The sequence below is a fragment of the Sinocyclocheilus anshuiensis genome, unplaced genomic scaffold, assembly GCF_001515605.1.
Source record: "Sinocyclocheilus anshuiensis isolate Anshui unplaced genomic scaffold, SAMN03320099.WGS_v1.1 scaffold416, whole genome shotgun sequence".
Classification (NCBI taxonomy): Eukaryota; Metazoa; Chordata; class Actinopteri; order Cypriniformes; family Cyprinidae; genus Sinocyclocheilus; species Sinocyclocheilus anshuiensis.
The window spans coordinates 92,410-116,962 of record NW_015554105.1 but is presented as its reverse complement, the minus strand read 5'-3'; the positions used below and the strand labels follow the sequence as shown (position 1 = coordinate 116,962).

At 36.8% G+C, this 24,553-nt stretch overlaps 1 protein-coding gene across 1 annotated transcript in view; it reads left to right on the top strand.

Annotated features, from left to right (window-relative positions):
* The window catches only part of LOC107669681 (utrophin-like), a 252,156-nt gene that overhangs the window by 206,698 nt on the left and 20,905 nt on the right, over positions 1-24,553 (top strand). Inside the window, exons 67-71 of the mRNA XM_016462031.1 lie at positions 2,034-2,145; positions 8,419-8,555; positions 15,613-15,651; positions 15,900-15,965; positions 17,713-17,778. Of these exons, the coding sequence (XP_016317517.1) occupies positions 2,034-2,145; positions 8,419-8,555; positions 15,613-15,651; positions 15,900-15,965; positions 17,713-17,778 (420 nt within the window). The remainder of the gene's footprint in view (positions 1-2,033; positions 2,146-8,418; positions 8,556-15,612; positions 15,652-15,899; positions 15,966-17,712; positions 17,779-24,553) is intronic.

Genomic DNA, 24,553 nt, shown 5'->3' with positions numbered 1-24,553 from the left:
TTCTGTCACACGCTTGAGGCATTCGGCCAATCACAACGCACTGGATAGCTGGCCAATCAGAGCACACCTTGCTTTTACAGACCGATGAGCTTTGTAAAAATCGCCGCATTTCAGAAAGGCGGGGCATAGAGGAGAAACAATGATGTACATTATGTGGAAAATAATATGTTTTTTTAACCTTAAACCGCATAAACCCATTTCATTACACCAAATACACAAAATAATGTTCTTTTTAGCAACGTCATATGACCCCTTTAAAAAAAATCCACATCATGCCTGTTTATAGATTAACTCTATATCACTATAATATTTGGTGTAATTTATTCCTGTTATTATTATTATTTAGAACTGTTACACAATGTAACAAAAATTGTGACCCTGGACCACAAAACCAGTCATAACGGTCAATTTTTCGAAGTTGAGATTTATACGTCATATGAAAGCTGAATAAATAAACTTTCCATTGATGTGTGGTTTGTTAGGATATGACCATATTTGGTCGAGATACAACTATTTGAAAATCTGGAATCTGAGGCTGCAAAAAAATCAAAATATTGAGAAAATCTACTTTAAAGTTGTCCAAATGAAGTTCTTAGCAATGCATATTACTAATCAAAAATTAAGTTTTGATATATTTACAGTAGGAAATATACAAAATATCTTCATGGAACATGATCTTTACTTAATATCCTAATAATTTTTGGCATAAAAGAAAAATCTATAATTTTTTAATATATCAATATCAATAAACTGCTACAAATATACCCCAGCGACTTAAGACTGGTTTTGTGCTCCAGGGTCACAATTAGTTTCACTTACATTTTTGGTTCTTCTGTAATTCTATGGTGCTAATTATTATTGTACTATTTATTTTCACGTAGCATCAATATTTTTTGGTAAATATTATAGGTCAGGTAAATTTGAACTTCTGTCATTAATTATGAAACACCGTTTTTTTGCTTTTCCTTTTGCAAGGATGGGAACATTCTAGAAGTTTCTGTAACATTTTGGAATATTCTGTAATATTCTAGTGCTGTCTGGAACATTCCAGAACATTGTGGGACTAAAATCATCCAACGCACACTTCTGAATGATAACAGATTAGCTTGTGCAAGTTGTCAACATATTTATTTTAGTTTTTTATGAGCACTGTTAATGATACACAAACAAGTTATGTGATTTTCATATTCAACGTGTCAAACTTCATAAAGAAATATTAAAAGTAAAAGCAAAAAAAAAAAACACATGTAAAAATTAATGTTATTTTATAATTATTATTATTATTATTGTGCCTTAGGGCATCTATTATCTGCAGTAAAATCACTGTAACATGCAAAGTCTCAAGGCTTATTGATTTATTTTTCAATATCTACAAACGTCATCAAATTGGATTTTAGGTCAGTTTTATAATATTCATGTTATCCTGCAGAGGCTAATATAAGAGATCTTGGCTAAAGTACCGATGGTGTGATGTTTAGTCATTCTCAGCAGGGGCCTCAGTGTTATATTGTGCTTTCAGATGGGCCGCCCCAGAGAGAAAGGGAGCTGTTTTGGAAAATGCAGCATCTTTTTAGTGTCATATCATTTATGTGGCAGTGCGGTGGAAATATTGCACACTGGAGGAATTAAATTCTATTGAATTTGCATTTCCTGGAGAGAACAGAAGAAACCAAAAAACAAACAACACACACTGTGCTGTCTTCCTCCACACTCAATTTACATGTATATGAGGAAAATCTGTGAAATAGAAACACTTCTAAACTGTGTGCTAATGATGTTATTGAATCGAGCGTGGCGTGACTGGAGTGAGTATTCTCAAGAGGACTGTCAGTTTCAGACAAACTGAATAATAGTGGAATAACAAGTGGATAATAGTTTGACGAAACTACAGAATGGCTGGTTTAGAGTTATGGCTATAATGAATCCAAAATAATAATGTTTTCCTGTGTAAAACCGAAAAATATTCACCACCCTCTTCTATACAATGAAAACCTAGCATACTAATTGTCAGTGCTTTCTTTCTATCTTTGCAGATATCGCAGTTTGAAGCACTTCAACTATGACGTTTGCCAGAGTTGCTTCTTCTCTGGTCGCACAGCGAAGGGTCATAAACTCAACTACCCCGTGGTGGAGTACTGCACACCGGTGAGTTAGCTAGCGCCTGAACCTCTACCCCTCTCGTACTCTCTCTCTCTACCCATCAAATCAAGGCATGTGTAATTATGCTTGCAAATTGGAGCTCATAAAAGAGAGGTTTTGCATGAATGAGCATTACTGTGGGCATTCGGTAGTGGTAGAGCTGTGGCTCTGTTCCAAAACCTAGTGAGATGTCTTCGTGTCTACTGACTACAAACGCAGCTACTCGGGATGCTCGGTATTATCGGAACATCATTGGAATAAGCTGATAAAGGCTTAAAATGTAACATCAACATCAGCCTGATACGAAAATTATGGCGATGTGTCTTGCCAATAATACGAATAACTCACATGTGCTCAGGATGTGCTAGTGATAAGATCACGTCAGCACTGTGGTCATTCTTGAAGCGAACTTTTGCCTGAATGGTGATTAGATTCACTGTTTTGGTTCAGCGCATTTCCTCTGAGAATGCAAGTACAGAGTATAGTCAGCAGTCACATTAAGATACTTGTGTTTCTGAATGAATAAAGTAGTAATTGATGTCATAAAATCACAAGTCTGTTTTGATTTAAAGTTCAGAAGCTATAGGCTGTTTATTAGTACTTATAAAGCACATATTCTGCATGACCATATTCTACATCCGTAACCCAATACCACCTTACTAACTATTAATTAGCAGCAAATTATGAGTTTGAGGCAAAAGTCAAAGTTTATGGTTTGTTAATAGCGAGAATTGGACCTTAAAATAAAGTGACTTTTTTTTCTAGATTTTTTTTTTTTTTTTTTTAGAAACGTCACTGCTTACTACTTGTTTCAAAACATTCAGACAAACATTCAAAAGTAACATTTCCATAATGTTCCCTTAATATTTTTCCTAACACGAACAAGAAAACAAGAAAAAACATTAAAAAGAAACCTCCGAAATACAGAAATAACATTTCCATAACAGGCGCCAACTTCTCATGCGAAACTCATGAAGATTTGACTCGCAGTTAATTTCAGGTGTAGGTTTTGGTATTAGCATGTGACTAATAAACTAAGCCAGCAATATTGTAATAGGCTAACAGCATGGTACTCTGCAAAAATTATTGTGTGTAAAGTTCATTTTTAATTCAATGAAGGACACATGCAAAAGTTGCCTTAGGCCCAGATCAGACAGACATTTTTTTAATTGTTTTCTATTAGCAGTGAGCGTTTTGTGCGCTGTTTATGCGCCCCGGGCGCCTCGCGTTTTAGCCACCTGCTGCGCCTCACATTTTTGCAGGAGCGCTCTAAGCGCCTGAAGTTGAAAAAAAAGCAACTCTGAGCAGAAAAGCGCCTGACGTCATTCGCGTTTTTTTCCATTGCTCAATCGAATTAAACCAAAGAGCGCTTGCGCTACACTGACAGGACAGCTGATTCAGTGGTTGCCTAGCAACATAAAAACCTCAGCACAGTGCGCCTCGCGTTTTCAGACCTAAAAAACGTGTTCTGTCTGATCGGGGCCTTAGAATCGTATCTCTCGTAGGAGGAGTAATCCTGCTAGCTGCTCTTTGGAAGTGTCTTAGCATCAGCAGCACATGAATTCAGTTTTTATTCCAGCTGCGACTGTGATGTGTGGTCAGTGAACAGGAGCTTATGGTATGAGAGTAATGGCGAAGGTTAGTTTCTTCTCCACCGCTGCAGGCCAGATGGAGAGTAGTTAAAACTCAGAGGGCCTTGATCTATTAGCAGTACCACTGGCGGAATTTCCTCCCACCTCCACAACGCAAGCTCTGTGAAACCTGAAATTTAAGGTGTTCAATTCAATAGCTCAGTTTCAGAGCGTGAAATTGAAAAGCTGTCACTGTCAGTGATCAGCATGACAAAAGGTAACCACATTTCTTTTTGCTCTCTTCAACTCAATGCAAATTCAATGAATTTAGACCGAATAATGATACAACTTAAAAACAATTGTAACAGGCACTTGAGCAAAGAAATGTTGCCTTTTCATTAATAATATAGTGGAGGGTTGACAAATGTGCGTTTACCTTCCACTAGATGGTTCAGCTCCAGATTGTTTTGTTTTTTTCTGTGATGTAGTAAAGTGGTGAAACAAAATTTTGTAGGTTCAAACTCCGCAAGGGATCCCACAAATCAGATGAATCACAAAAAAATGAACATGAAAGGAGAAATTATAAAGAATGTTCACGTTGCTCTTTTCCATACAAGGAAAATTACCAAAGGGTGTTAAAGTCAAAATGAAATGGAAGTAGTGATGTACTTCCAGGTGTAATGGATTATTTAAAAAAAATTAAAAAATCTAGGATGGACACTTGGTTTTATTCATCAGTTTTTGATTGGATTTTGAGATGCACTCAGTGCAACGCTTGCATTGAACAGAAAGCTAAAACAGAAGACCTGTTTTAGCTTTGTGTGAAAAACATAGGGTGGGGGAATAAATCGATTTACATAAGAATCGCGATTGCATCTATTTTACAAATTTCAAAAATCAATTTCTAATGGTTTATATAATGTTTACTTTTTTTTTTTTTACCTCGAGGTACTATGTAAAGTTATTGACATATTACATTGATAAAGAAACATGCATGAATGAAAAAAGAGTGGGACGTGCTTGATGTTAAATAGAGTTATTAAGCGCAATAAGCTGTGGAAAAGAACTCAATGCTCACCTGCATGCAATAGTGAATTTGGGACGTGCATGGTGTTAAATAGAGTTATTAGTGAAAAATAACTCAATGTGGCTCTCGCAATGACAGACACACACACTCACCCGGAGCACACACTGATTGCCACCTCTCACCATGCTATCATGAATTAAGATCTCTTTCGCGGCTTATTGCACTTGAATGGCCAAATACACAAACAATTATGCCAAAATAACCATTGTGTGGAGTATTAACGTAAACGGTTATTTCCTATGTGAACATAAACAGTTAAGAGAAACTCAGTGTGTATCAGTTTATAGGATCCGTACATTCGTTCTTAAAGTAACAGCAGGAACTTTGTTGCCATCTGTTTCATTAATGTTAATCAAACAAAAAGAGAGAGAGAGAATCACTCAGTAATCTTGACTGAATCACTTTTCTATCTTTATTAAGAATCAATTTATAGTTTATTCATACAGTGAAGACTATGCAGTGTTTTAGTTTTACATATGATTATTCAATTTCTGTAGTGTTTCTTATTACATGTCAGAATCAATTTGAATCCAATTGTGAGGTATCAAAACATTTCCACCCCTAGAAAAACAGACTATGTAGTTCCTAAAACTTATTAGCATATGCACATGTTCCAACATTACAGAAATGGCCATTGTATTGGCTGTTGTATCCGGGTAACCCGAATGTTCCTTGTTTGATCTCTGCTAGCAATGAGCCACTATTGTGACCTTGAACAAACCATTTAACCCCAGGTTACTCCGTGTGAATGAGTTCTGTAATAAGTTTATGGTGCTGTTCTATGAAGCATCACGTAAAAGTACCACTGGCCCCAAAATATTGATCACAAATGTAATATAACTTTTATACAACAGTTCTATAAAGAAGTTGTTAATATATAGTGACATTTCCAACACAATACGGCTCCTTTTACTTTGCCAATGACAATGTTTTACAATGTTGTGAGCTATATAATTGTGATTCTAGAGAGAAATTGATACAGTGATACAGTGAAACGTTTGAGTGCACAGACAACGACACTCGGACTAAAAAATGGCTCAGGCATAACTAATTGTTTTATAACAGTGCCGAGCTAGAAACTGGAGCCCACCAGCCGCTATGTAACATTATCAAGTGACTGATTTATTGTTTTTGAATGGATGTAAACTCTCATTTCTCCTTCAACTCTGTCGGGTCATTTGTTCGCTCTGTTTTTTGGTTTGGCATTCAGCGGGGCAGCAGTAATCCTGAATTAATCACTCCTGTCAGATTTCTATCACACGGACCACCAGCAGTTGTGAAATGTCCACATACCTTTATATTGACAGGAAGATAATGCCTTTCAAGTCAAGTCACCTTTATTTATGTAGCGCTTTATACAATACTGATTGTGTCAAAGCAGCTTTACAGTGTCAAACAGGAAAATAGTTTGTCAATAATGCAAGACAATAACAAAGAGTCATTTTTCCAGTTAAAGTCAGTTAATTGTTGATTTAGTGATGTCATTCAGCTCAGTTCAGTTCTCTTCCAATAGTATCTGTGCACTCAAGTCAACAATGTTGCCAGAAATTAAGTGTTCCCAACTAAGCAAGCCAAAGGTGACAGTGGCAAGGAACCAAAACTCCATCGGTGACCGAAATGGAGGGAAAAAAACCTTGGGAGAATCCAGGCTCAGTCGGGGGGCCAGTTCTCCTCTGGCCAGACGAAACCAGCATGGCGTGGTTTAATTCCAGGCTGCAACACACGTCGGATTGTGCAGAGGACTCATCTGGTTCTCGTGGTCTTGTGCCGATGGTCGTCTAGTTAATGAGTTCTTCACAGGGGATCTGTCTCTAGGGTTCGTCTAGTTGACATGGTCTCTGCTGACATTCAGGGTCACCATCTAGACTCTTTCATTTCCTTTCAAACCGACGTATCCCAGAAACACACACACACACATGCATAACTATAAACCAAATTTACCTTCGATACAACACCAAATACTGTCATCAGCATTCAGAGAGCAGAAGATCAATATTGAACAGAATATGCCTTTGTGGCCCTCGGTTGGGCTGTTACGCCGGTATTGCTTTTTCATCGTGGTGATATTGCTTTTTGTTGTTGATATGGTTTTTATTAGTTGTGGGATACAAAGAGTTTCTTTAGCTCAGTGTCAGAGTAAATGAATAATGTGCTGTTCAGGATCTTCAGCCCTTTCTTAAATGAAAACTTCACCCAAACATGGAAAAAAACACCATTTATTCACATTTTCTCACATTATTATATGTCTGTTTGGTTTTGTTTTTCTTTTTCACCATTGAAAACCCAGTGTGTAAATTGATACAAGAAGAGTTTTTTTTTATTATTATTCTAACTGCTCATGTTTGCTGAATGAGGCCAACTGAAAGCATGAAGTTTTGGGGGATCAAGCTCAAAAACGATAAAAAGCACCATAATTGCATCATACAAGACTTGTATATTTGTTGCAATATATCATTATTAACGACAACCATAATATTAAAAAAATGTAATAGTGATATCATGTTAATACTTCACATACTTTATAAATATCATGCCAGTAACACTAGTTGACCCTCCAACATAGCAGATGACAGTATTGCACATTAATGCTGGTTGCCGCCCGTCATAAAATAGAAAAACATTGAATTCTGTATGAATGCCCCAGTCTGCAGGAAGTGCTGATGAACAGCAATTTGTTTTTGTATGCTATTGTGCATTTACGGTTACAAACTGTCTCTCCAAGTCTCCACACTCGTATTTTGCTAGCTGGTGTTTCTCACACAAAAGGCTTAAAAAAAAGGAAAGCAAAAAAATGCATTTATAAGGCAATTGGCTGTTGTAATTAAATACGAGTTTTTATCTTTCAGCCAGCATGTTGAACTTTCATGTGCTCGTGAGATCTGGAATTCATGGGTTCTGTTGGTCTTTGGTTTGACTTGAGAGTTTAGCAGACCGAACAGGAGAGACAGAATCCTTCTGTAGTGCATGGGCTGTCACATCCTTGTTTTTCGGTTGGTCTCCCAGTCTGCAGGAGAAATACGATTTGGTTGGTGAATATGTGCAGATTAAGAAGACTTTGTGTGGAGACGCATACAGAGAAATCCTGGACTGAAACACCATGCTCGGCTCAGTAGACAAATGGAGAATGAGATGAGTGTAAATGGACGGATCAGTGTGCTCTCTGTGTGCTCTCATTATAATGCATTTCACTCAAACTGACCTAAAACACGCATGTGTATACTTGTGTAACCCTCGTGTGTGCAAACTGCTTGTGTCTGCTAACACCTTCTAAATATAAAGGAGTGGAAGCTTGTGTTTTCAGGTCAGAGTTACTATGGAGAGAACCTTCAGCCTCAATTCCCATTTGTTAGCAAAAGTAATGATGCAAGTGTGTGTTTGTATGTCACCTAATTAGAAGACATATGAGTTGTACCTTCTGGATGGTTTCCAAGGCTTTGATTCAGAGTGAAACTCCTAAATATTCTCTACCAAGTACCAACGCCTACACAGCAAAGTTTAATACTGGGGGTTCAAACCACTGGTGACTCCCGGGCTTTATTGTATTGAAGTTGCTTCTGAACAATTGTTAATAACGTAAATCCACTTCCTCATCCATCATCTGTCTGCCTCTTTCATTTTCAGACCACCTCAGGAGAAGACATGCGAGATTTTACCAAAGTCTTAAAAAACAAGTTCCGCTCAAAGAAGTATTTCGCGAAGCACCCTCGCCTGGGATACCTGCCCGTCCAGACGGTCCTAGAGGGAGACAACATGGAAACGTAAGCGTCTTGAAAGTTGTTCTGTATATTTGTGTTGCAATTTGTTTGAATTTGACTGTCCTCAGGCTTTGTCTTACTGCCGCCTCCAGTCATTATCTGTCTGGAGAGCTTTTACAGCCTTCACGCAGTGAGCTTATTCACATTGCAAGGTTTGAAGAACTATTGAGAAATGTGAGGAATGGTGACTGACTTCTTTTCTGACTAGAAGTCCCTGAATTCTGAGAAAGAGACAGGATCTAAAAGAAGTAAAATGCCAAGGCTAACACATTGTACCATTAAAAACCAGGAAGCTGAGGTGTCATTATTTGCATTGTTTTAAGGCCAGGACTAGGGGTGTAACGGTACACATATTCGTATCGAACATTTTCGGTACGGGTCTTTCGGTTCGGTACGCATGTGTACCAAACAAATACAGCATTGGTTTAACCACTGCACGAGTGGAACTTCATTGGAAACTTCCAGTTTTATTGTTACTTTTTATAAGAAACAAAGTCTCATCTTTCATATTGTGTCCTTTTTTTTCAGGAAATTCAAACAATAAATGCCGTTTTGACGCACTTTGATGTGTCGCGACAGATCACTGTATAAACGGCTCAGTTCAGCGCTTCAACGCGATCATCCCTTCCTCTTTACTACTAGTTTTAACGCGAAATAAACATGAATGAACTTCTCACTCCTCATGTAATCGCTCAACCAGTGTTTCAACCACGGAAAAACGCCAATATAACAGCTTGTAAACAAAACGTCAGGTAGCTTTTCATTCACCTCATTCAATCGTCAGTATCCACATCTCGTTAGTGCGCTATAAATGAAGTCTAGAGAAGAGCATTTCGCGAAATATTAGACTTTATAATCATTATATTTCACTTACCTGTTAGTGATGTCTTCATTATTTAATGTATGTTTAAATAAATCTGTTATGAAACAAGTTATGACAGTCACTGTCTAAAATGATTATATTTCAACAACAAATAACATTTTTATCATTTAAAAGTTAATTTAAAAACTGCATTATGTGTAATTTACATGTTTGCATACAATTTTTTTTAAGTTGAGTGTTGATTATTATATTTAAAAATAAATAGTAATTAAATTTAAGTTTGCGCTCTGTTGTTAATTGTAACGTTATAGTAATGTTAAAGGGCTCACTATAGTTAATATCATTAAACTATAGTTAATAATATAGAGCATAAGCCGAGGGAGATTTTTATCCCTAAGAAAATTTTTATTATAAATAAATTTATTTAAAGAGAGCAATTTGTTCAGTAAACCACTGTTTAATAAAAAAAAAGAAAATTTATGTTTAGTTTTCCCCCTACTGCACCGAAACGGTACTGTACCGTGATGTCAAAACCAAGGTATGCACCGAACCGTCATGTTTGTGTACCGTTACACCGCTAGCTGGGACACACCAAGCAGACAGTCAGCCGTCAGCCAACATGGGGCCATCGGTGAGCGTCTGTCAGGCTAGTTTTTTGGTGTGTTCCACCCATCGCCTCTCGTTGGTGGCAGTTTGCCCGGATCAACATTTTGAATATGCGTCGGGGCTGTCGGCGAGAGTGAGAACTCTGATTGGATGTTCAGTTTAGCGAACAAGTTAGTGCATGAGAATTAAAGCGAAAGTGATGAAAATGAGCAAGTAAGTCAAGATGGAAAGCACATGCTAGTTTGCAGTGGGCTGTAGTCCGAGCGGTGTGTTCAAGCGTGGTTTATTGGTCCAGACGTAGCCAACGCGAGTCGACAACACCGTCTGCTTTAGTCGCTGCTGGTTCTTTGAAGTCAGCTTGGTGTATCCCGGGCTTTAAGTACTTGTCTTTCAAGCGTTTGCTAAATAGTTTTTTTTATTATGAAGTCCTGTAAGAAATCATTTAATTTGCATCAAAATGGTTGTCGTCTTTCTCCAGTGATGAGAGCACCTTCTCAGAGAAGTTGGCCTTTTGATTTCTGCCAAAGTCTGTTGGTTTGAAATTCCAACTTGAATTGAATGATACGCTACATCAGTAATCAAGCTTTAGACACCTTGAATATAGGCTGTGTCTGCTCAGAGCTGCTGTTCAAATATTATCATGTCGACACATCTCACTTCATAGTGCTGATTTTCTGTCTGTCCAGAAATGTTGATATAACTTCTTGAAATATATTCTCTACACAGAGGCCTGTGCTGTTGTGTGAAAGCCTTTATAACCTCTTTTAACCTCTACTCTAAAGATTCGAGCTGGTTGTGATCTTTGTTTAAAATCCTAGAAGGCTGTCTACTGACGACTTTCTAAAGGTGTGTTACGTTTGTGAAATTTTGTGTGCAAAAAAAGGTGCATTGTCAATAGTGCAGCGACAAATGAAGCACAACTCACACTGAAGTCACTCAAACCAAGCAGCTTTCTGTTGGCTAGTGTGTTGAATTCGCAAAATGTTTGCCCTTATGTGAAACTCCCGATTGCATGGATTCCTATCAGAATGACTGGAATTCACCTGCAAATTTTCACTAAGCAGCAATAAATGTGAACGCTCCATTAACTCAGCATTAAGGCAACATTAACTCAAGTAGAACCTATTAAGTGATTATTTGAAGGCTATGAGCAAAGATATGTCACACATATCTCAACTCTCACGTTCAGTTGAACAAATTCAAGTTTATGGGCAAGTTAATTTAGCAAAATGCTAAATACACAGTGTAATATGCATAAAACCAACACACACATATTAGATTCATTTTATTTTTACAGATTTTTTTTAGTAATTAATTAGTTACATTTAATAGACCCTTATGTGACACATTTCCACAGTCACTAAGAATGCTAAGAAATACTATTGTGGATTTTTTTTTTTCTTTTGCTGTTGGGGCAAATGGAAATGCAAAAATTATACTACACTATAGAAGTGTACCAAACTATGATGACTTCTGCTGCTGAGAACCCTGGGAATGTAAAAAGGGCCCATAATCAACATTTCTCTCATTTTGCCTGCCAAATTGCATGGATTTTTTTTCCACTGAATTTGTCGTAATAAATTTTCCGCTAAAGATTCATGTGATGCTGGCTTAGAATTTGAACAAAAGAAGGCATCTTGGAAGGCAGCGCGATTATGCAGCCTGTCTTTTGCCCCCGTGTTGGGAACGTGCCTACTGTATGATGTCTTACAATGCCGCCCTAGGCAGTTCAGTGTTTTTGGAACAGAGCCTAAGTATGGCCAATTCAAGAAAATAAAGAGTTATGCAGTTCCCACTTCTGCCTTATCTCCATACTACCGTTGATTAAGGCACTTTGGTTTTCCAGTGGGACCATTTCATGAATTTGTGTCAGAAAGAAGCTCCTGCTAAATGACGGGGAACTGCAGATGACCCATTTCTTCAGTTGGTGCTGATTATAAATCCCCATGAGCAGAGCCGAAATGACTGCTCGCACTGCACAGGCTTCCTGTCGTTCCACGTTAGCGTGACGTTCAGCCGATCTGAGCGTCGGTGATGGCAAACCATTTCATGTAACGTTTGATTTTCAGGTTTCTGAACAGACATGCTGCGGTGTGCACCAGCATGAGTAAACCCCATCGCCTTGTGTCAGATTTAACAAAGAGTGATGACCGTGGTTGAAATATATTCAGAACCGTTTCCAAAAGCAAAATGAAACCATGCAGTCAAACATGCACCATGTTTGGTTTTCTTGAAATTCTGAAGCGCCAGGGGATATTGACCGACTTTTATTAGCGAGCTCGTGTTTGTTGATTCTGTCAGCACTAATTTACAGAATCCCTCGTTACTTTGAGTCCAGCGCTCTGTACATAGTGATACACCAAACCAGCCATTTAACAGCCCAGATAACTGGACCGTTTTGTCTTTGACATGACTCATATTTCTCCCTCTTCAGCTGAACTAAAAGTCAACATGAAATCATAATGGACCCTTTTTACATTCTTAATACGTTTTCCTGGTCAAACAAATCATAAGCGCACATTCTTCCATAGAAACAAATGTTGGTCGCCTTCATCTTTCATCAAAATGTAAAAACAGAAACAACTCTCTACCTGACCTGGGGCCCGTTCTTCGTACGTCGCTAACTCATTTAGCTGGATTTGATTGTTGATGATTTGGCATGATCTTGGATTGTTTGGTTCTTCGAAGCTCATCCCGGAGTTGCTGTCATAGCAACAGCTCCATAAGCTTAAACCTGCTCGGGTGCAGGTTTATTTCATGTAAACAGGATTAGATTGCATCTTTTTAAGCAGAATTGATACTTAAAATATGTCCTCTACCACCGCTACTTTATTACAAGAGTAACCTACTAATCCAGAGACAATAATTAAAAAATAATAATCATTTAAAAATTAATTTAAAGATAATATAATAATGTTGTGTAGTCTTTAATACTACAGACACAGCCAGTTTTACTCACTGAAATATTTATTCGTCATAAAATTATAACTTCATAATTGTATTCGAGTCTTACACACATGCTACACAGATAATGTAGAGTCGTGCATTAATTTGAGTGCTGACAGATATTGTGGGAGTGGCTTGATGGAGCGCAGGAGATGCAGATAAAATGATCTTGACCCTTAAGAAACTTTATCAACAAATCTGTTCAAATATAAAATTAAATGAATTGCCAATTACTACATTGAAATAAAAATGTAAAGCCTGCACAAATATTAGAAATCGTGAATATAAATAGCCTAATTAGGAATCATGTAAAGAATTAAAATAAAATATAAACAGTGCACATTTCATTTATCTATTATAACATTTATGTAGTTTTGTTCACTTGGCTGTGTCCTTATAAAAGTCCATAAATTTGTCAAGTTTTTCGTTTTTGATTATATGATGGCATTACGTTGCTGTCTTGCCGCCAGCCAATCGCTGCATTGCTGATCGTGGTTTCGAGTATCGATACATAGCCCCTTTTAAACCAACCCATGAACGCGCAATTATCTCAGATAACTCAATCCAGCCATACTAATCATCAACAACAGGTGCGCTCAAAGGACCGAATTAGCCAGATCCTGATTAGCGCGATGATATCATCTTGGATGTGACATTTCATCTCGGATAAAATAAGCGACGTACGAAGAACGGGCCCCAGTCTAGATATTGTTAAAGTGGTAACGTAATGGAAGTAGCAATGGATCTTTTTTTCCGTATTGCGACTTACATCCAAGTTGAAAATGCATCTATGCATCATTTGGATGTTGAGATGTGGGCGTGACACTCAAAAATTAATGTGAGCATGCAGTTGATTGTGGAGGGGTGGGGTTTATTTTAAAATAAATGATTATCATATGTCACCAGAGAGAAGTCTGTTGTTTTACTGGAAAATCGAGTTCTGAAAAAAAAAAAAACTAAACATGGATGAATCGTTCACTGTAAGATCAATAAGCATGCATTTAGAAAATAAATGGGTTACATTTTCATTTCATGTTGACTTTAACCAACAGCCAAATAATCTTTTAGGCTGCTATTAATAAAGCCTTTGCAAAATCTTGCCATTCTTGATCCACTCAATTCCCGATGGATAAGCGTTTCACTCTCAGAGTGTCACATTACAAAAGTTAAATGAGCTGTGAAAGCCATTTAATCTTGACTTTTGCTCTTTCCAACAATTTTAAACATTATTAAAAAGAAAAACGTCTTTTCCTGCCTCTGTTGACCTTCCTTCATAAAACGAAAAGAGTTTGTAAGTCATTCTCTGTCATCTGAAGATCTCATCCTAGACCTCTCGTCTCCACATCACCCCTCGATGCCGTGTCAACTGTGAAAGAGACAAAAATGCCCCAATCCTGCAGTGTGACAGATGGGAATGCCCCTACTTTTCTTAAAAAAGACAAACGTGAACCAATCTAACCTTGAATTTCTCATCTTGCAATTATCATCTCATCTGCTGAATGGTTTCCTTTAAAAGAAAAAATGACACTTTTTATCATCTCCAAGAGACACATTAAACTTGTAGATTAAACTTGTCCCTGTCGAGTCGGAGCAGAGCGTTTGATTTTTTGCGCTTGGTGCTATGTGCGATCAACAGTAAGTTTTCACATGAAAAGACACTGAAATGGAATGAAAATAAATGAAAGATTAAAGATTGGTTTGGAGATCTGATTCCTCTAGTTTTGAGGCCAAATGTTGCTCTAAAGAAATGACACAAACAAAGTTGCTTTATTAAAGGGATAGTTCATCTAAAAATGAAAATTCATCATTTACTCGCACTCATGTTGTTCTAACCCACATGAATTTTATGTAGGAGTCAAAACTAGGCCTTTAGAAGAATGTTCATGCTGCTATTTCCATACAGTGAAAATATATACAGTGATCAGGGCCAAACCAAAATGCACCATAAAATTATTATATATATATAATAATTTTATGGTGCATTTTGAAAACAGATCACTTTTTTTGCATTTTGGCCATTCATTTAAACGCCAACGGGCTTTTGAGGGCCTGAAAACACAAACCTTTGAAAAAAAGTTTTCGAAAATGATGTTATTGTCTCAGTGTAAACTACAAAAAAAAAAAAAAACACACATTTGTGAAAATCTGCATGCGTATTATGTGTTCCCATAGTTTTTCTTTACAGTGTGGCATCTCCAACTACTGGCCCAACATGCATAATACAGCGCTTTAAGTTGTTTTCGTGGTTCCGTGTGAACGGGACTCGTTTTGACAACGTTGTCGTCTGTATGTGAAAAATTCAAAGGAAAAACTTCCGGTTTTTAGTACATTGTTTTCGTGTAGACATACCCTCAGTATATGTTTTTTTTTTTTTTTTATATCTTTTGTTCCACAGAAGAAATTAAGTCATTCAGGTTAAATATGACATGACAGTCAATAAATAATGGCGACATTTCATTACTTTGGTAATCATTTCTCAATCATTCAATTAATCCAGTGTTTCTCAGTATTCTGCACTGCCCCCTACAGTACTGGAGGAGTATTTCAGCCAGAACACTTCCACATCCTTGTGTGGATCTGACCTTTACGTTGTGTGACCTCTGACCCTAAAAAAAATCTGTTCCTCCCCTACCCCCACTCCCCCTCCTTTCCTCTCGTTTTTCTTTTTCTTTCTCCCTCTTGCAGTCCGGTCACTCTCATCAGCATGTGTCCGGAGCAGTATGAGTGAGTATCAACAGTCAACCATCAGTCCTCCTCTTCCTCCTCGTCCTTCCTCAGTACAGCATGCAGTACATCCACCAGCACCCTACCCTCCCTTTTGTTTTTTTTGTCTAACCGTCTTTCTCAGTTCGTCCATCCCAATAACACTTGGCCTTCACTGTAGATCATCAGACACATTTCATGTTTAGAATCATGATTGTCATTGGTTATTTTTGGAGTGTGCTTTTGTTTATGTGTGTGTTTGTTTTCAGGCTTTCTCCATCGCCACAACTCTCTCATGACGACACACACTCACGGATAGGGCAGTACGCCAGCAGGTATATCTCACTTCCGACATTACAGTACACATACCACACTGATGTCATGCTGCGTTCATGTCATTTAAGAATTAGCATATTTACAGATGTCTGACTGGTTAAAATTAGGGCTGTCAATCACGTAAATGTCAAAGGAATTATCAAATGAATTGCATGTATCTGTATTGCTAGGGAAAATGGTTACAATTTATTTTAAGGTGGTGTTGTTACAGTGTAATTACACTCCTAAAAGTAAGATTCCTTTTAGTGAACATTTCTTAACAGAGCTATATTTTTTCTTAGTGTGAAGAACATTTTAATAATCTAAAGAACCGTTTTTTTCCCACAATAAAGAGCCTTTTGTGGAATGGACAGATTCCATGGATGTTAAAGGTTCTTCATGGAGCCATCAATGCCAATAAAGAACCTTTATATTAAGAGTACATTAAGTATAAAGTAATATTAATTAACTACATGTACTTACTATAGGATTAGGGTTTGGTTTAGGGTTTGTTGCTTGTAATTATGCACAATTTATTAGTTATTATTACTATAGTAAGTGCATGTAAAATATAAGTATGGCATCTTATAAAGTGTTACCAAAAAGCAAAGAATGAAAAACGTATGAAGATAATTCAAAGACATTACATGATATTCAGTAAAAAAAAAAATAATGTCAGTGTAATGAAAAACAATATATTGATTTGTGTCTGTCGTTTTATTTCATATCATTGTACACAAGTCTACAATACACATCAATCAATCGTTTTTGAATCATTTTTTAAAAGTATGTAGTGAATTAATGTAGTAATCACATATTATCATTAACAACGATATGTATGCACATGGACTTATTCTGCCCTAGCACCAGTAATAACTAACATTATTCAAAATGTAGCAATAATCATTAGTACTAATTACTAACAATTAATACTAAATTAATTAAAATTAAAGTTATTAATTTGTGATTGATAAAGTACTAATAATTTCTGTATAATTTCACATTCTCTGTCATCATTAGAGTTAGTATTTACGTTATTCAGTGATGTAACCATATCATAAGATCAGCTGCCCTCATGCTGTCATACTGCAACACCACAAATGAAAGTGGTGACAGAGGAGCAGTATAAACACACACATGCTCCGTTAGACCTCTGACTCTCTGCCAAAGGCAATTTAATCTGGTGCCATATACAGTATATTAGGCACTATCAATTTCATTTACACCTGTTCAAAGGGAAGAAAAAAACATACTATGCTTCCAGTGTTGACCTTCTACCCGTAAAGACTCGAAAATGGATTTTCACCGTCAGCTAGTTTCTCTCAAAGTCACTATCAGACACACAGGAGGTTATTATGGGATTGTGAATATAGACTATGACTGAAGCCTCAATCCCATTATAGGAACTCTATGAGATGGTAATCCGTTGGGACGAGTCTTCAGGACGTGTGTGTGTGTTTGTGTGTGTGTGTGTGTGTGTGAGAAAGTAAAGCTCCTGACACTAGCACTATCTACGATGCAGAGTTATTCGGTATTGAGCTTTGATTGGTTGTGTCCAACCCACTTGGCCACACCAGAACTCATACTTTGAATTTACATTTTTATGGTTTCATATTCTCATCCATCAAGAAACACATAAATAAACATGCTCGGTCATGGTGGAGCCTCAGAGGTACACAAATCCATAAGCTGCATCCTTTTAATGCTAATAAACAGTGTGATACTGTCGTATTGATCCCGTATTGGTCTGGGTCTCTGTCTGTTCAGGTTGGCACAGATGGAGCGCTCCAATGGCTCTCTGCCCACCGACAGCAGCTCGGCCACTGGAAGCATGTGAGTCTGCAAACTTTACTATCTTTACTGTAAATTTAAGGTTTTTCCATTTAGAGGCCATGCTTGAACTGAATACATTTATACATTACATGTTGTCATTTAGCAGACGCTTTTATCCAAAGCGACTTACAAACGAGGACAACATAAGCAATCAAACTAACAAAAGAGCAACAATATGTAAGTGATGTGACAAGTCTTGGTTAGTATGTTTTTTTTTTTTAATAAGAAATAAAAAGAAAAAAGTACATCGAATAGAAAAAGAATATTGCTGAACAGAGGTGTGACATGTGCTCTTTTTGGCTCATTAAAGACTAATCTTGCTGCTGCATTCTGGATTAGTTGCAGAGGTTTTATAGAAGTGGCTGGAAGGCCTGCCAAGAGAGCTTTGCAATAGTCCAGCCTGGACAGAACAAGAGCTTGAACAAGGATTTCTGTAGCATGTTCTGAAAGAAAGGGCCTGATCTTCCTGATGTTGAATAAATGATGAGCCTAACTGGATGGTGAAATTTTGATAAAGTGATGGGTTTGCTGAAACCACAAGCAGTTCTGTCTTGGCAAGGTTGAGTTGAAGGTGAAGATGATGGTTCTTCATTCAACAAGAAATGTCTGTTAGACAAGCTGAGATGCGAGCATCTATCGTCGGATCATCAGGATGGAATGAGAGGTAGAGTTGAGTGTCATCAGCATAGCAGTGATATGAAAAGCCATATTTCTGAATGACAGAACCTAGTGATGCCATGTAGATAGAGAAGAGAAGTGGTCCAAGAACTGAGCCCTGAGGCACCCCAGTAGCTAGATGTTGCGACCAAGATATCTTGAAGGACCTATCTAAGAGACTGAGAGGTCAGACTCAAACCACTGGAGTGCGATTCCTGAGATGCCCTTTGCCAATAGGGTTGACAGGAGGATCTGGTGGTTAACCGTGTCAAAAACAGCGGACAGATCCAGCAAGATAAGTATTGGGGATTTGGAAGCTGCTCTTGCCAGTCTTAGGGCTTCAACATCTGAGAACTGGGCAGTCTTGGTTGAATGTCCACTTTTGAAGCCAGACTGGTTGCTGTCCAGGAGGTTGATGAATACATTGGTGAAATTCTGGTGATTCAGCTTAAAGGGTTAGTTAACCCAAAAAAATAATGAAAATTCTGTCATCATTTACACACCCTGCACTTGTTCCACCACAAAAGATATTTTGAAGAATGTTGGTAACCAAACAATTGATGGTAGCCATTGACATCCATAGTATTTGGAAATCAGTGACTACCAGCAACTATTTGGTAATTAACATTCTTCAAAATATCTTCTTTTGTGCTCAACAGAAACTCATACAGGTTTGAAACAACTTGAGGGTGAGTAAGTGAACATTTTCATTTTTGGGTGAACTGTCCCTTGAAGAAATGTAAGAAAGTTATATTTTTATGTTACATGTGAACAAAGCAAATCATAGTTAGGGGTGGGAGAAAAAAATGATTCATCAATGCATCGTGATTCTCTCTCCAACGATTCTGAGAATTTCAGAATCGATTCTGAGCTTAGTCGCTGAGTTTGCTTTAGAAACACCCGTATTCTGCTTGCTTCCAATTCCTCACATACATACACCACTCGAACCTTCTGTAAAATAATCTTTCATAAAGTTCGGAAAGGTTGAAACGAATTACAAGGACATTCGCAGGCTTCATTGCACCGGATGCACTGTGAGAGACGCGTGCTTTGTTTGATGTTACACTTGAAGTGTGCGGTCTCGCCCGTCGGTATTTTCCTTACAAATGCTCTACGAAGTCATCATTTATGTGGTTTGGAATGCAGTGGACTTGTATATTTAAAATATGAACCTCACTAACAGAAGGCTGCTTTCAATTTCAAATGCTGACGCACACTTTGTTTGTGAAGACAGCTCGCGCATGTTAATGTAAACACAGCCAGTTATGTCTTAAGGGATTAAACAGACAGGACAAACCACATTACTTCTTATATTTCAAAAGAGATCCGTGCGTGAATGCAGCTTAATAGATCTCCCGCTGTCTATGATGTCATAGTAAAAAAACAACAGTAAAGATGAAGAAAAATCACTCACAGTTCTTGAATGGAAAACGTTCAGATAATCTTAAATACTGAAAGCACTCTTTGTTTGTTGTTTGTATAATATATATATATATATATATATATATATATATATATATATATAATGTTTCTATGCTCCTCTTTATTATTTGCTATGCATGTTTGTATGTTTTGAAGTTATATTAGTTTAAAATTCTAAACATACAACTGTTTTAATTCTTTTTTTTCAATTTGTAATTATTTTAAAAAGTACTTAATTACTTATGTAAGGATATGTAAATGTAAGGACTTTAAGATTCTCAAGTCGGTAAACTAATAAAGTAATAAGGGGGTGAAAAAGTAGATCAAGAATCGCTCTGGAATCGGATCGTGACTCCCAGAATCGGATCGGATCGTGAGGTGACTAAAGATTCCTACCCCAAATCATAGTCATAATGTTTTGAGCACATTCACAGTTAGGATGTTCTGAGAAGAATAAGAATGAATCTGTCAAAATGAAATTAATTTAATAAATAATGTAATGTAATGTATAAAATAATTAAAAATAAAATAATAAAGATAAGTAAAGATAAAATAATTAAATTAATGTAATGTAATACATTTTTATGTTATTATTGTATTTAAAACAAATAGCTATTAAAAATTATGTAAGTAACACTCCAAAGAGAAAGGAAAAATTGAAATCACATCATATGACCCCTTTAATTTAAAATAATTAAAAATTTGCTTAAGCTGGTGAAATGTGGTTGCTAATGTATTCTAAAGGGTTGCTAGGGTATTCTGGGCAGTTGCTAGGTAGTAAGAAACATTAACAAAGTAATTTAGCAGGTGTGAATTGTGTGAATTTAACAATTGTCTCCTGCAGTCTGACTGAACAGTAAAGAGCCATATAAATACATGCTGCCATGTTTCTTATTTGCTTTGGTGCCGGTGGAGTCTGAATCAGATCCTTCAGGTCTCAGTGCTGACCGAGAGAGAATCAAATAGACATACAAAGAGATATAGAGAGATAGAATGTAAGAGAGATAGAGTGTATTGGGGAAAGATTAGTATGAAATGGACTCCTATTCAAACTGTTGAAGTGAGAGAGATCAGCAGAGGAGGTATTTACACTAAAAATGACTCAAGTCAAGGTTTATTGCACTAAAACAGCTTCTTAGTTTCTTCTCTCCCAGCCTTTGAATTAAACAAGCTAAATTTGCTACTGTACTTTTAAGACTTTTATATGTAAATGACCTCTATTATGATTGGTTCTGTTTCTGACTCCGATTGTTTGTAGTCTGAGTCAAATGTGATGATATAAAAAGACTGGATACAATCATATACAACATGTTTTGTACTGCATTGTTTTTGCTGGATGTACGAAGTCTGATTCACACACAAATGTCTCCTGTTGTTTTGATGAATCAGTCAAAAAGTCTCAAGAATTCACCACTTATTGTATATTAATATTAAAAACAATGATATCAAAAATGTTTTTGTTTATTAAAAGATTGTGATTTCTGAATGAGCCATTTTTGCAGTTTAGTTTTGTGTTTGAGTGAACGTTTGGGTCTCGAACACTATTTCAAAAAAGGTACAAAAACCTTGTTTTCGATTATCTGAGCCCTTTAAGGTTGGGAACAGTGAGGAACACAAACTCTGACGTTTCATTTCTCTGCTGATGAAAGGAACGAATAGAAAGAGATGGACGGAGGTCAGCAGTGAGAGGAATCAGACGCGCTGTGGATCTTTATCAAAGAAATTAACCACCAGTAGCAGATACAAACACACACTTTCATTCAGTCTCACATCTTGTATGTACGCATGGGTTCATGCTTCCTGTGACATCTGAACTCTTCATAAGATTGTTGTATAGGAAGCTTATTATGAGCAGTTTCAATGCAGGGACGGAGGCGGCGTATCTAGTTCTAGCGTATCTAGTATCTATCGGCGAAATCTAGTTGACAAAAAAGCATTGTAGCTCTGAACCTGAGTGAATGACGACACACACACACACACACTGTCAGCTGCTATGAAGTACACGACTAAAGGGCACACGTCTCTCACAAAGCAAACAATCACGTTCACAAACGTGTACATATTGTACATTTGTAACTGTCATAAACGTACTGTTTTTATATAAACTATTTATAGTAGCTACAGACTAAACCAAGATAAAAATGTAAATATTTCTTTAAATCGTTTTACTAGGGATCATATTTAAAATATGAACCTCACTAACAGAAGGCTGCTTTCAATTTCAAATGCTGACGCACACTTTGTTTGTGAAGACAGCTCGCGCATGTTAATGTAAAGATCAGTGTTATTTTAGCATTATTTATATACTAGTATAGCATTTATTAACATTTTGAAGTAGCTTTTTTTTTCAGTATTTTATGTTAATTTTAGTTTAAGTTTGTAATTTTCCTATGTGCTTTTGTCGTTTTATGCTGATCAACAAATGTCTGGCTTTAAAATGTATAGTTATCAAATAAAAAATAAAACTAAAAAAACGAATATGTTTTTTAAATGCTACAAATGAATTTAGGCATCACAAAACTATAATGTACAGAATGAAAATTGCATTTTCGTTTTGAGATTTTCTGCAGATATTATTAGATATTAAATTGTGCTTTTAAAGATTAAACTTGTGTGTTAGATTTATGAAAATTAAATCTAAATGTAAGAGTAGTGATGCACTGAAATTTAGGTAGCAGAAATGAATTTTTTGTTTCTGCCAAAATCATTGACCAAAACATTGACATTTAATTAGTGCTTTTTTGATGATGTTTTGACTATGCATTGCTCACTTGATTACACAATATTTGTAGTGTGCTTGCATTATCCAATATCTACCAATATAAACAGTACATCCAATACTGACCAATACAAGTAAATTGAATCTCTAGCCAGTATCCGATATGGTACCGGTATATCATATGCATGCATTCATTTTATCCTTGAAGATATTCCCTAAGAAACATTTTGTCAGATTTCTCACTTCTGGGGACAAATTTGAACCCAAAGCATAGCCAAGTAAACCAACCTACACACACACTTATTTAATGAGCGATTATTGTTCAAAGCCAATGAGGGACGTTCTGACTTCTAATGAGCAATCTTCCTCAAACACTACCTGGAGATTTGGCCTGTCAGAGTGTTTACACACTGTTGCATCAGCATGGCAGCGATGACGTTAATGAAGATTGTCAGATGATGGTCAGTTTTACCAGGACAGAAACAATTTGACAGAAGCATTTGTGACTTTTGGTTTCCTGTTTGCTGAGGGTTTGCAAAGTGGTGTTAAAATAATCTTATTAACATCCCTAAATCTAATTACTTGTCGCTGTCTCTTTCTCTTCCCCGTCTCTCTTTCTGTGTCTTTCTTTGGCTGGCTCTAAGAAGATGGAACTAATTCCATTCCTCCTGCTGTCCCGCTAACACCTTGTTTATCTCTGTACTTAATGCATTAGCACACTCTTGAGATCATATATTTGCTTGCGCTTGTGCGTTTGAGGTGTAGAGAGAGAATTTAGTGTTTTCTCGTTACAATGTTTGTGATGGATTGGTGTGTAATGGCATTATCTGTTGGGTTTAATTGGGTGCAGGAGGGAAGATTCCCCACTCGAAAATACCATTAAAACCCACTCGCTCTGTTTTATTTATTTTATTTTAGTTTTTTTTGTTGTTTTTTTTTATTTTGGGGCTTTTGCCTCATTTCTCTTCTACAGCTGTTCTAGAGTTTGACAGGAAAGACAGAGCGAATGGGATCTGGGCTGGATTCAAACCATATTTGTCCAGAGCATTGAACTGAACACTGCACTATGTCGCCAATGTATTTTAACTCTTCTTTCTTAATTTTTTGGGACCATTTTTTAGTAAATGGCTATAGAAGAGAATGACAGGATGTTAGGAGGAGTTATGGGATCAGGACACATTAAAGGTCCAACCTCGAACCTGTATGTTCCACATGAGCACCGATGCTCAACGTGCCTTTAGCATTTTTGCAAACTGTTAAGCCCCTTTCACACCAAGAACGATAACTATAAAGATAACGATATTAGCGTCCACACCAGCTAACGATATCGTCTGTTTATAGTAAGCTCACATGCGTCTGCCGCTTTAAATTTTTGAGCTTGTTACAGCAGGATGGATTCTGATTGGCTGTCAGTGTTTTATCGTTCATCAGCTGGAAAAAAAATAGTTTTGAAAGTGATCACAACGATATCGTTCCTCTGTATCGTTATCGTTATAGTTGTGGTGTGAACTATGCTATTCTTTAATATTGAGAACGATTTTTAGAACTATATCTTTATCATTATCTTTATAGTTATCGTGTTTGGTGTGAACGGGCCTTTACACAAGAATTGAAATGGGATCAATGTTGCAAGCTGGATTTTAACCTAGACATCTATGTCAAACACTACACCACGAATCCAAATGTGCGGGATCGATTTTTCAGTCCCGCTCCCACCTGATGCAGCAAAAAAAGTTGTATTATAAAGTTTTTTAAACTTTTATGCTTTCCCACTCTTCCCAGGAAAATCACAGATGTAGAAATCGACACTGATATATATATATATATATATATATTAGAGGTCGACCGATAGTGGATTTTACCGATAGCTAGGTTGGACCACACTGGCCGATACAGATTAATCAACCGATAGTTTTTAATATGGATACTGAGCAAAAACTAATAAAGTAATTTACTATTTAAAAAAAAAAACTGTAC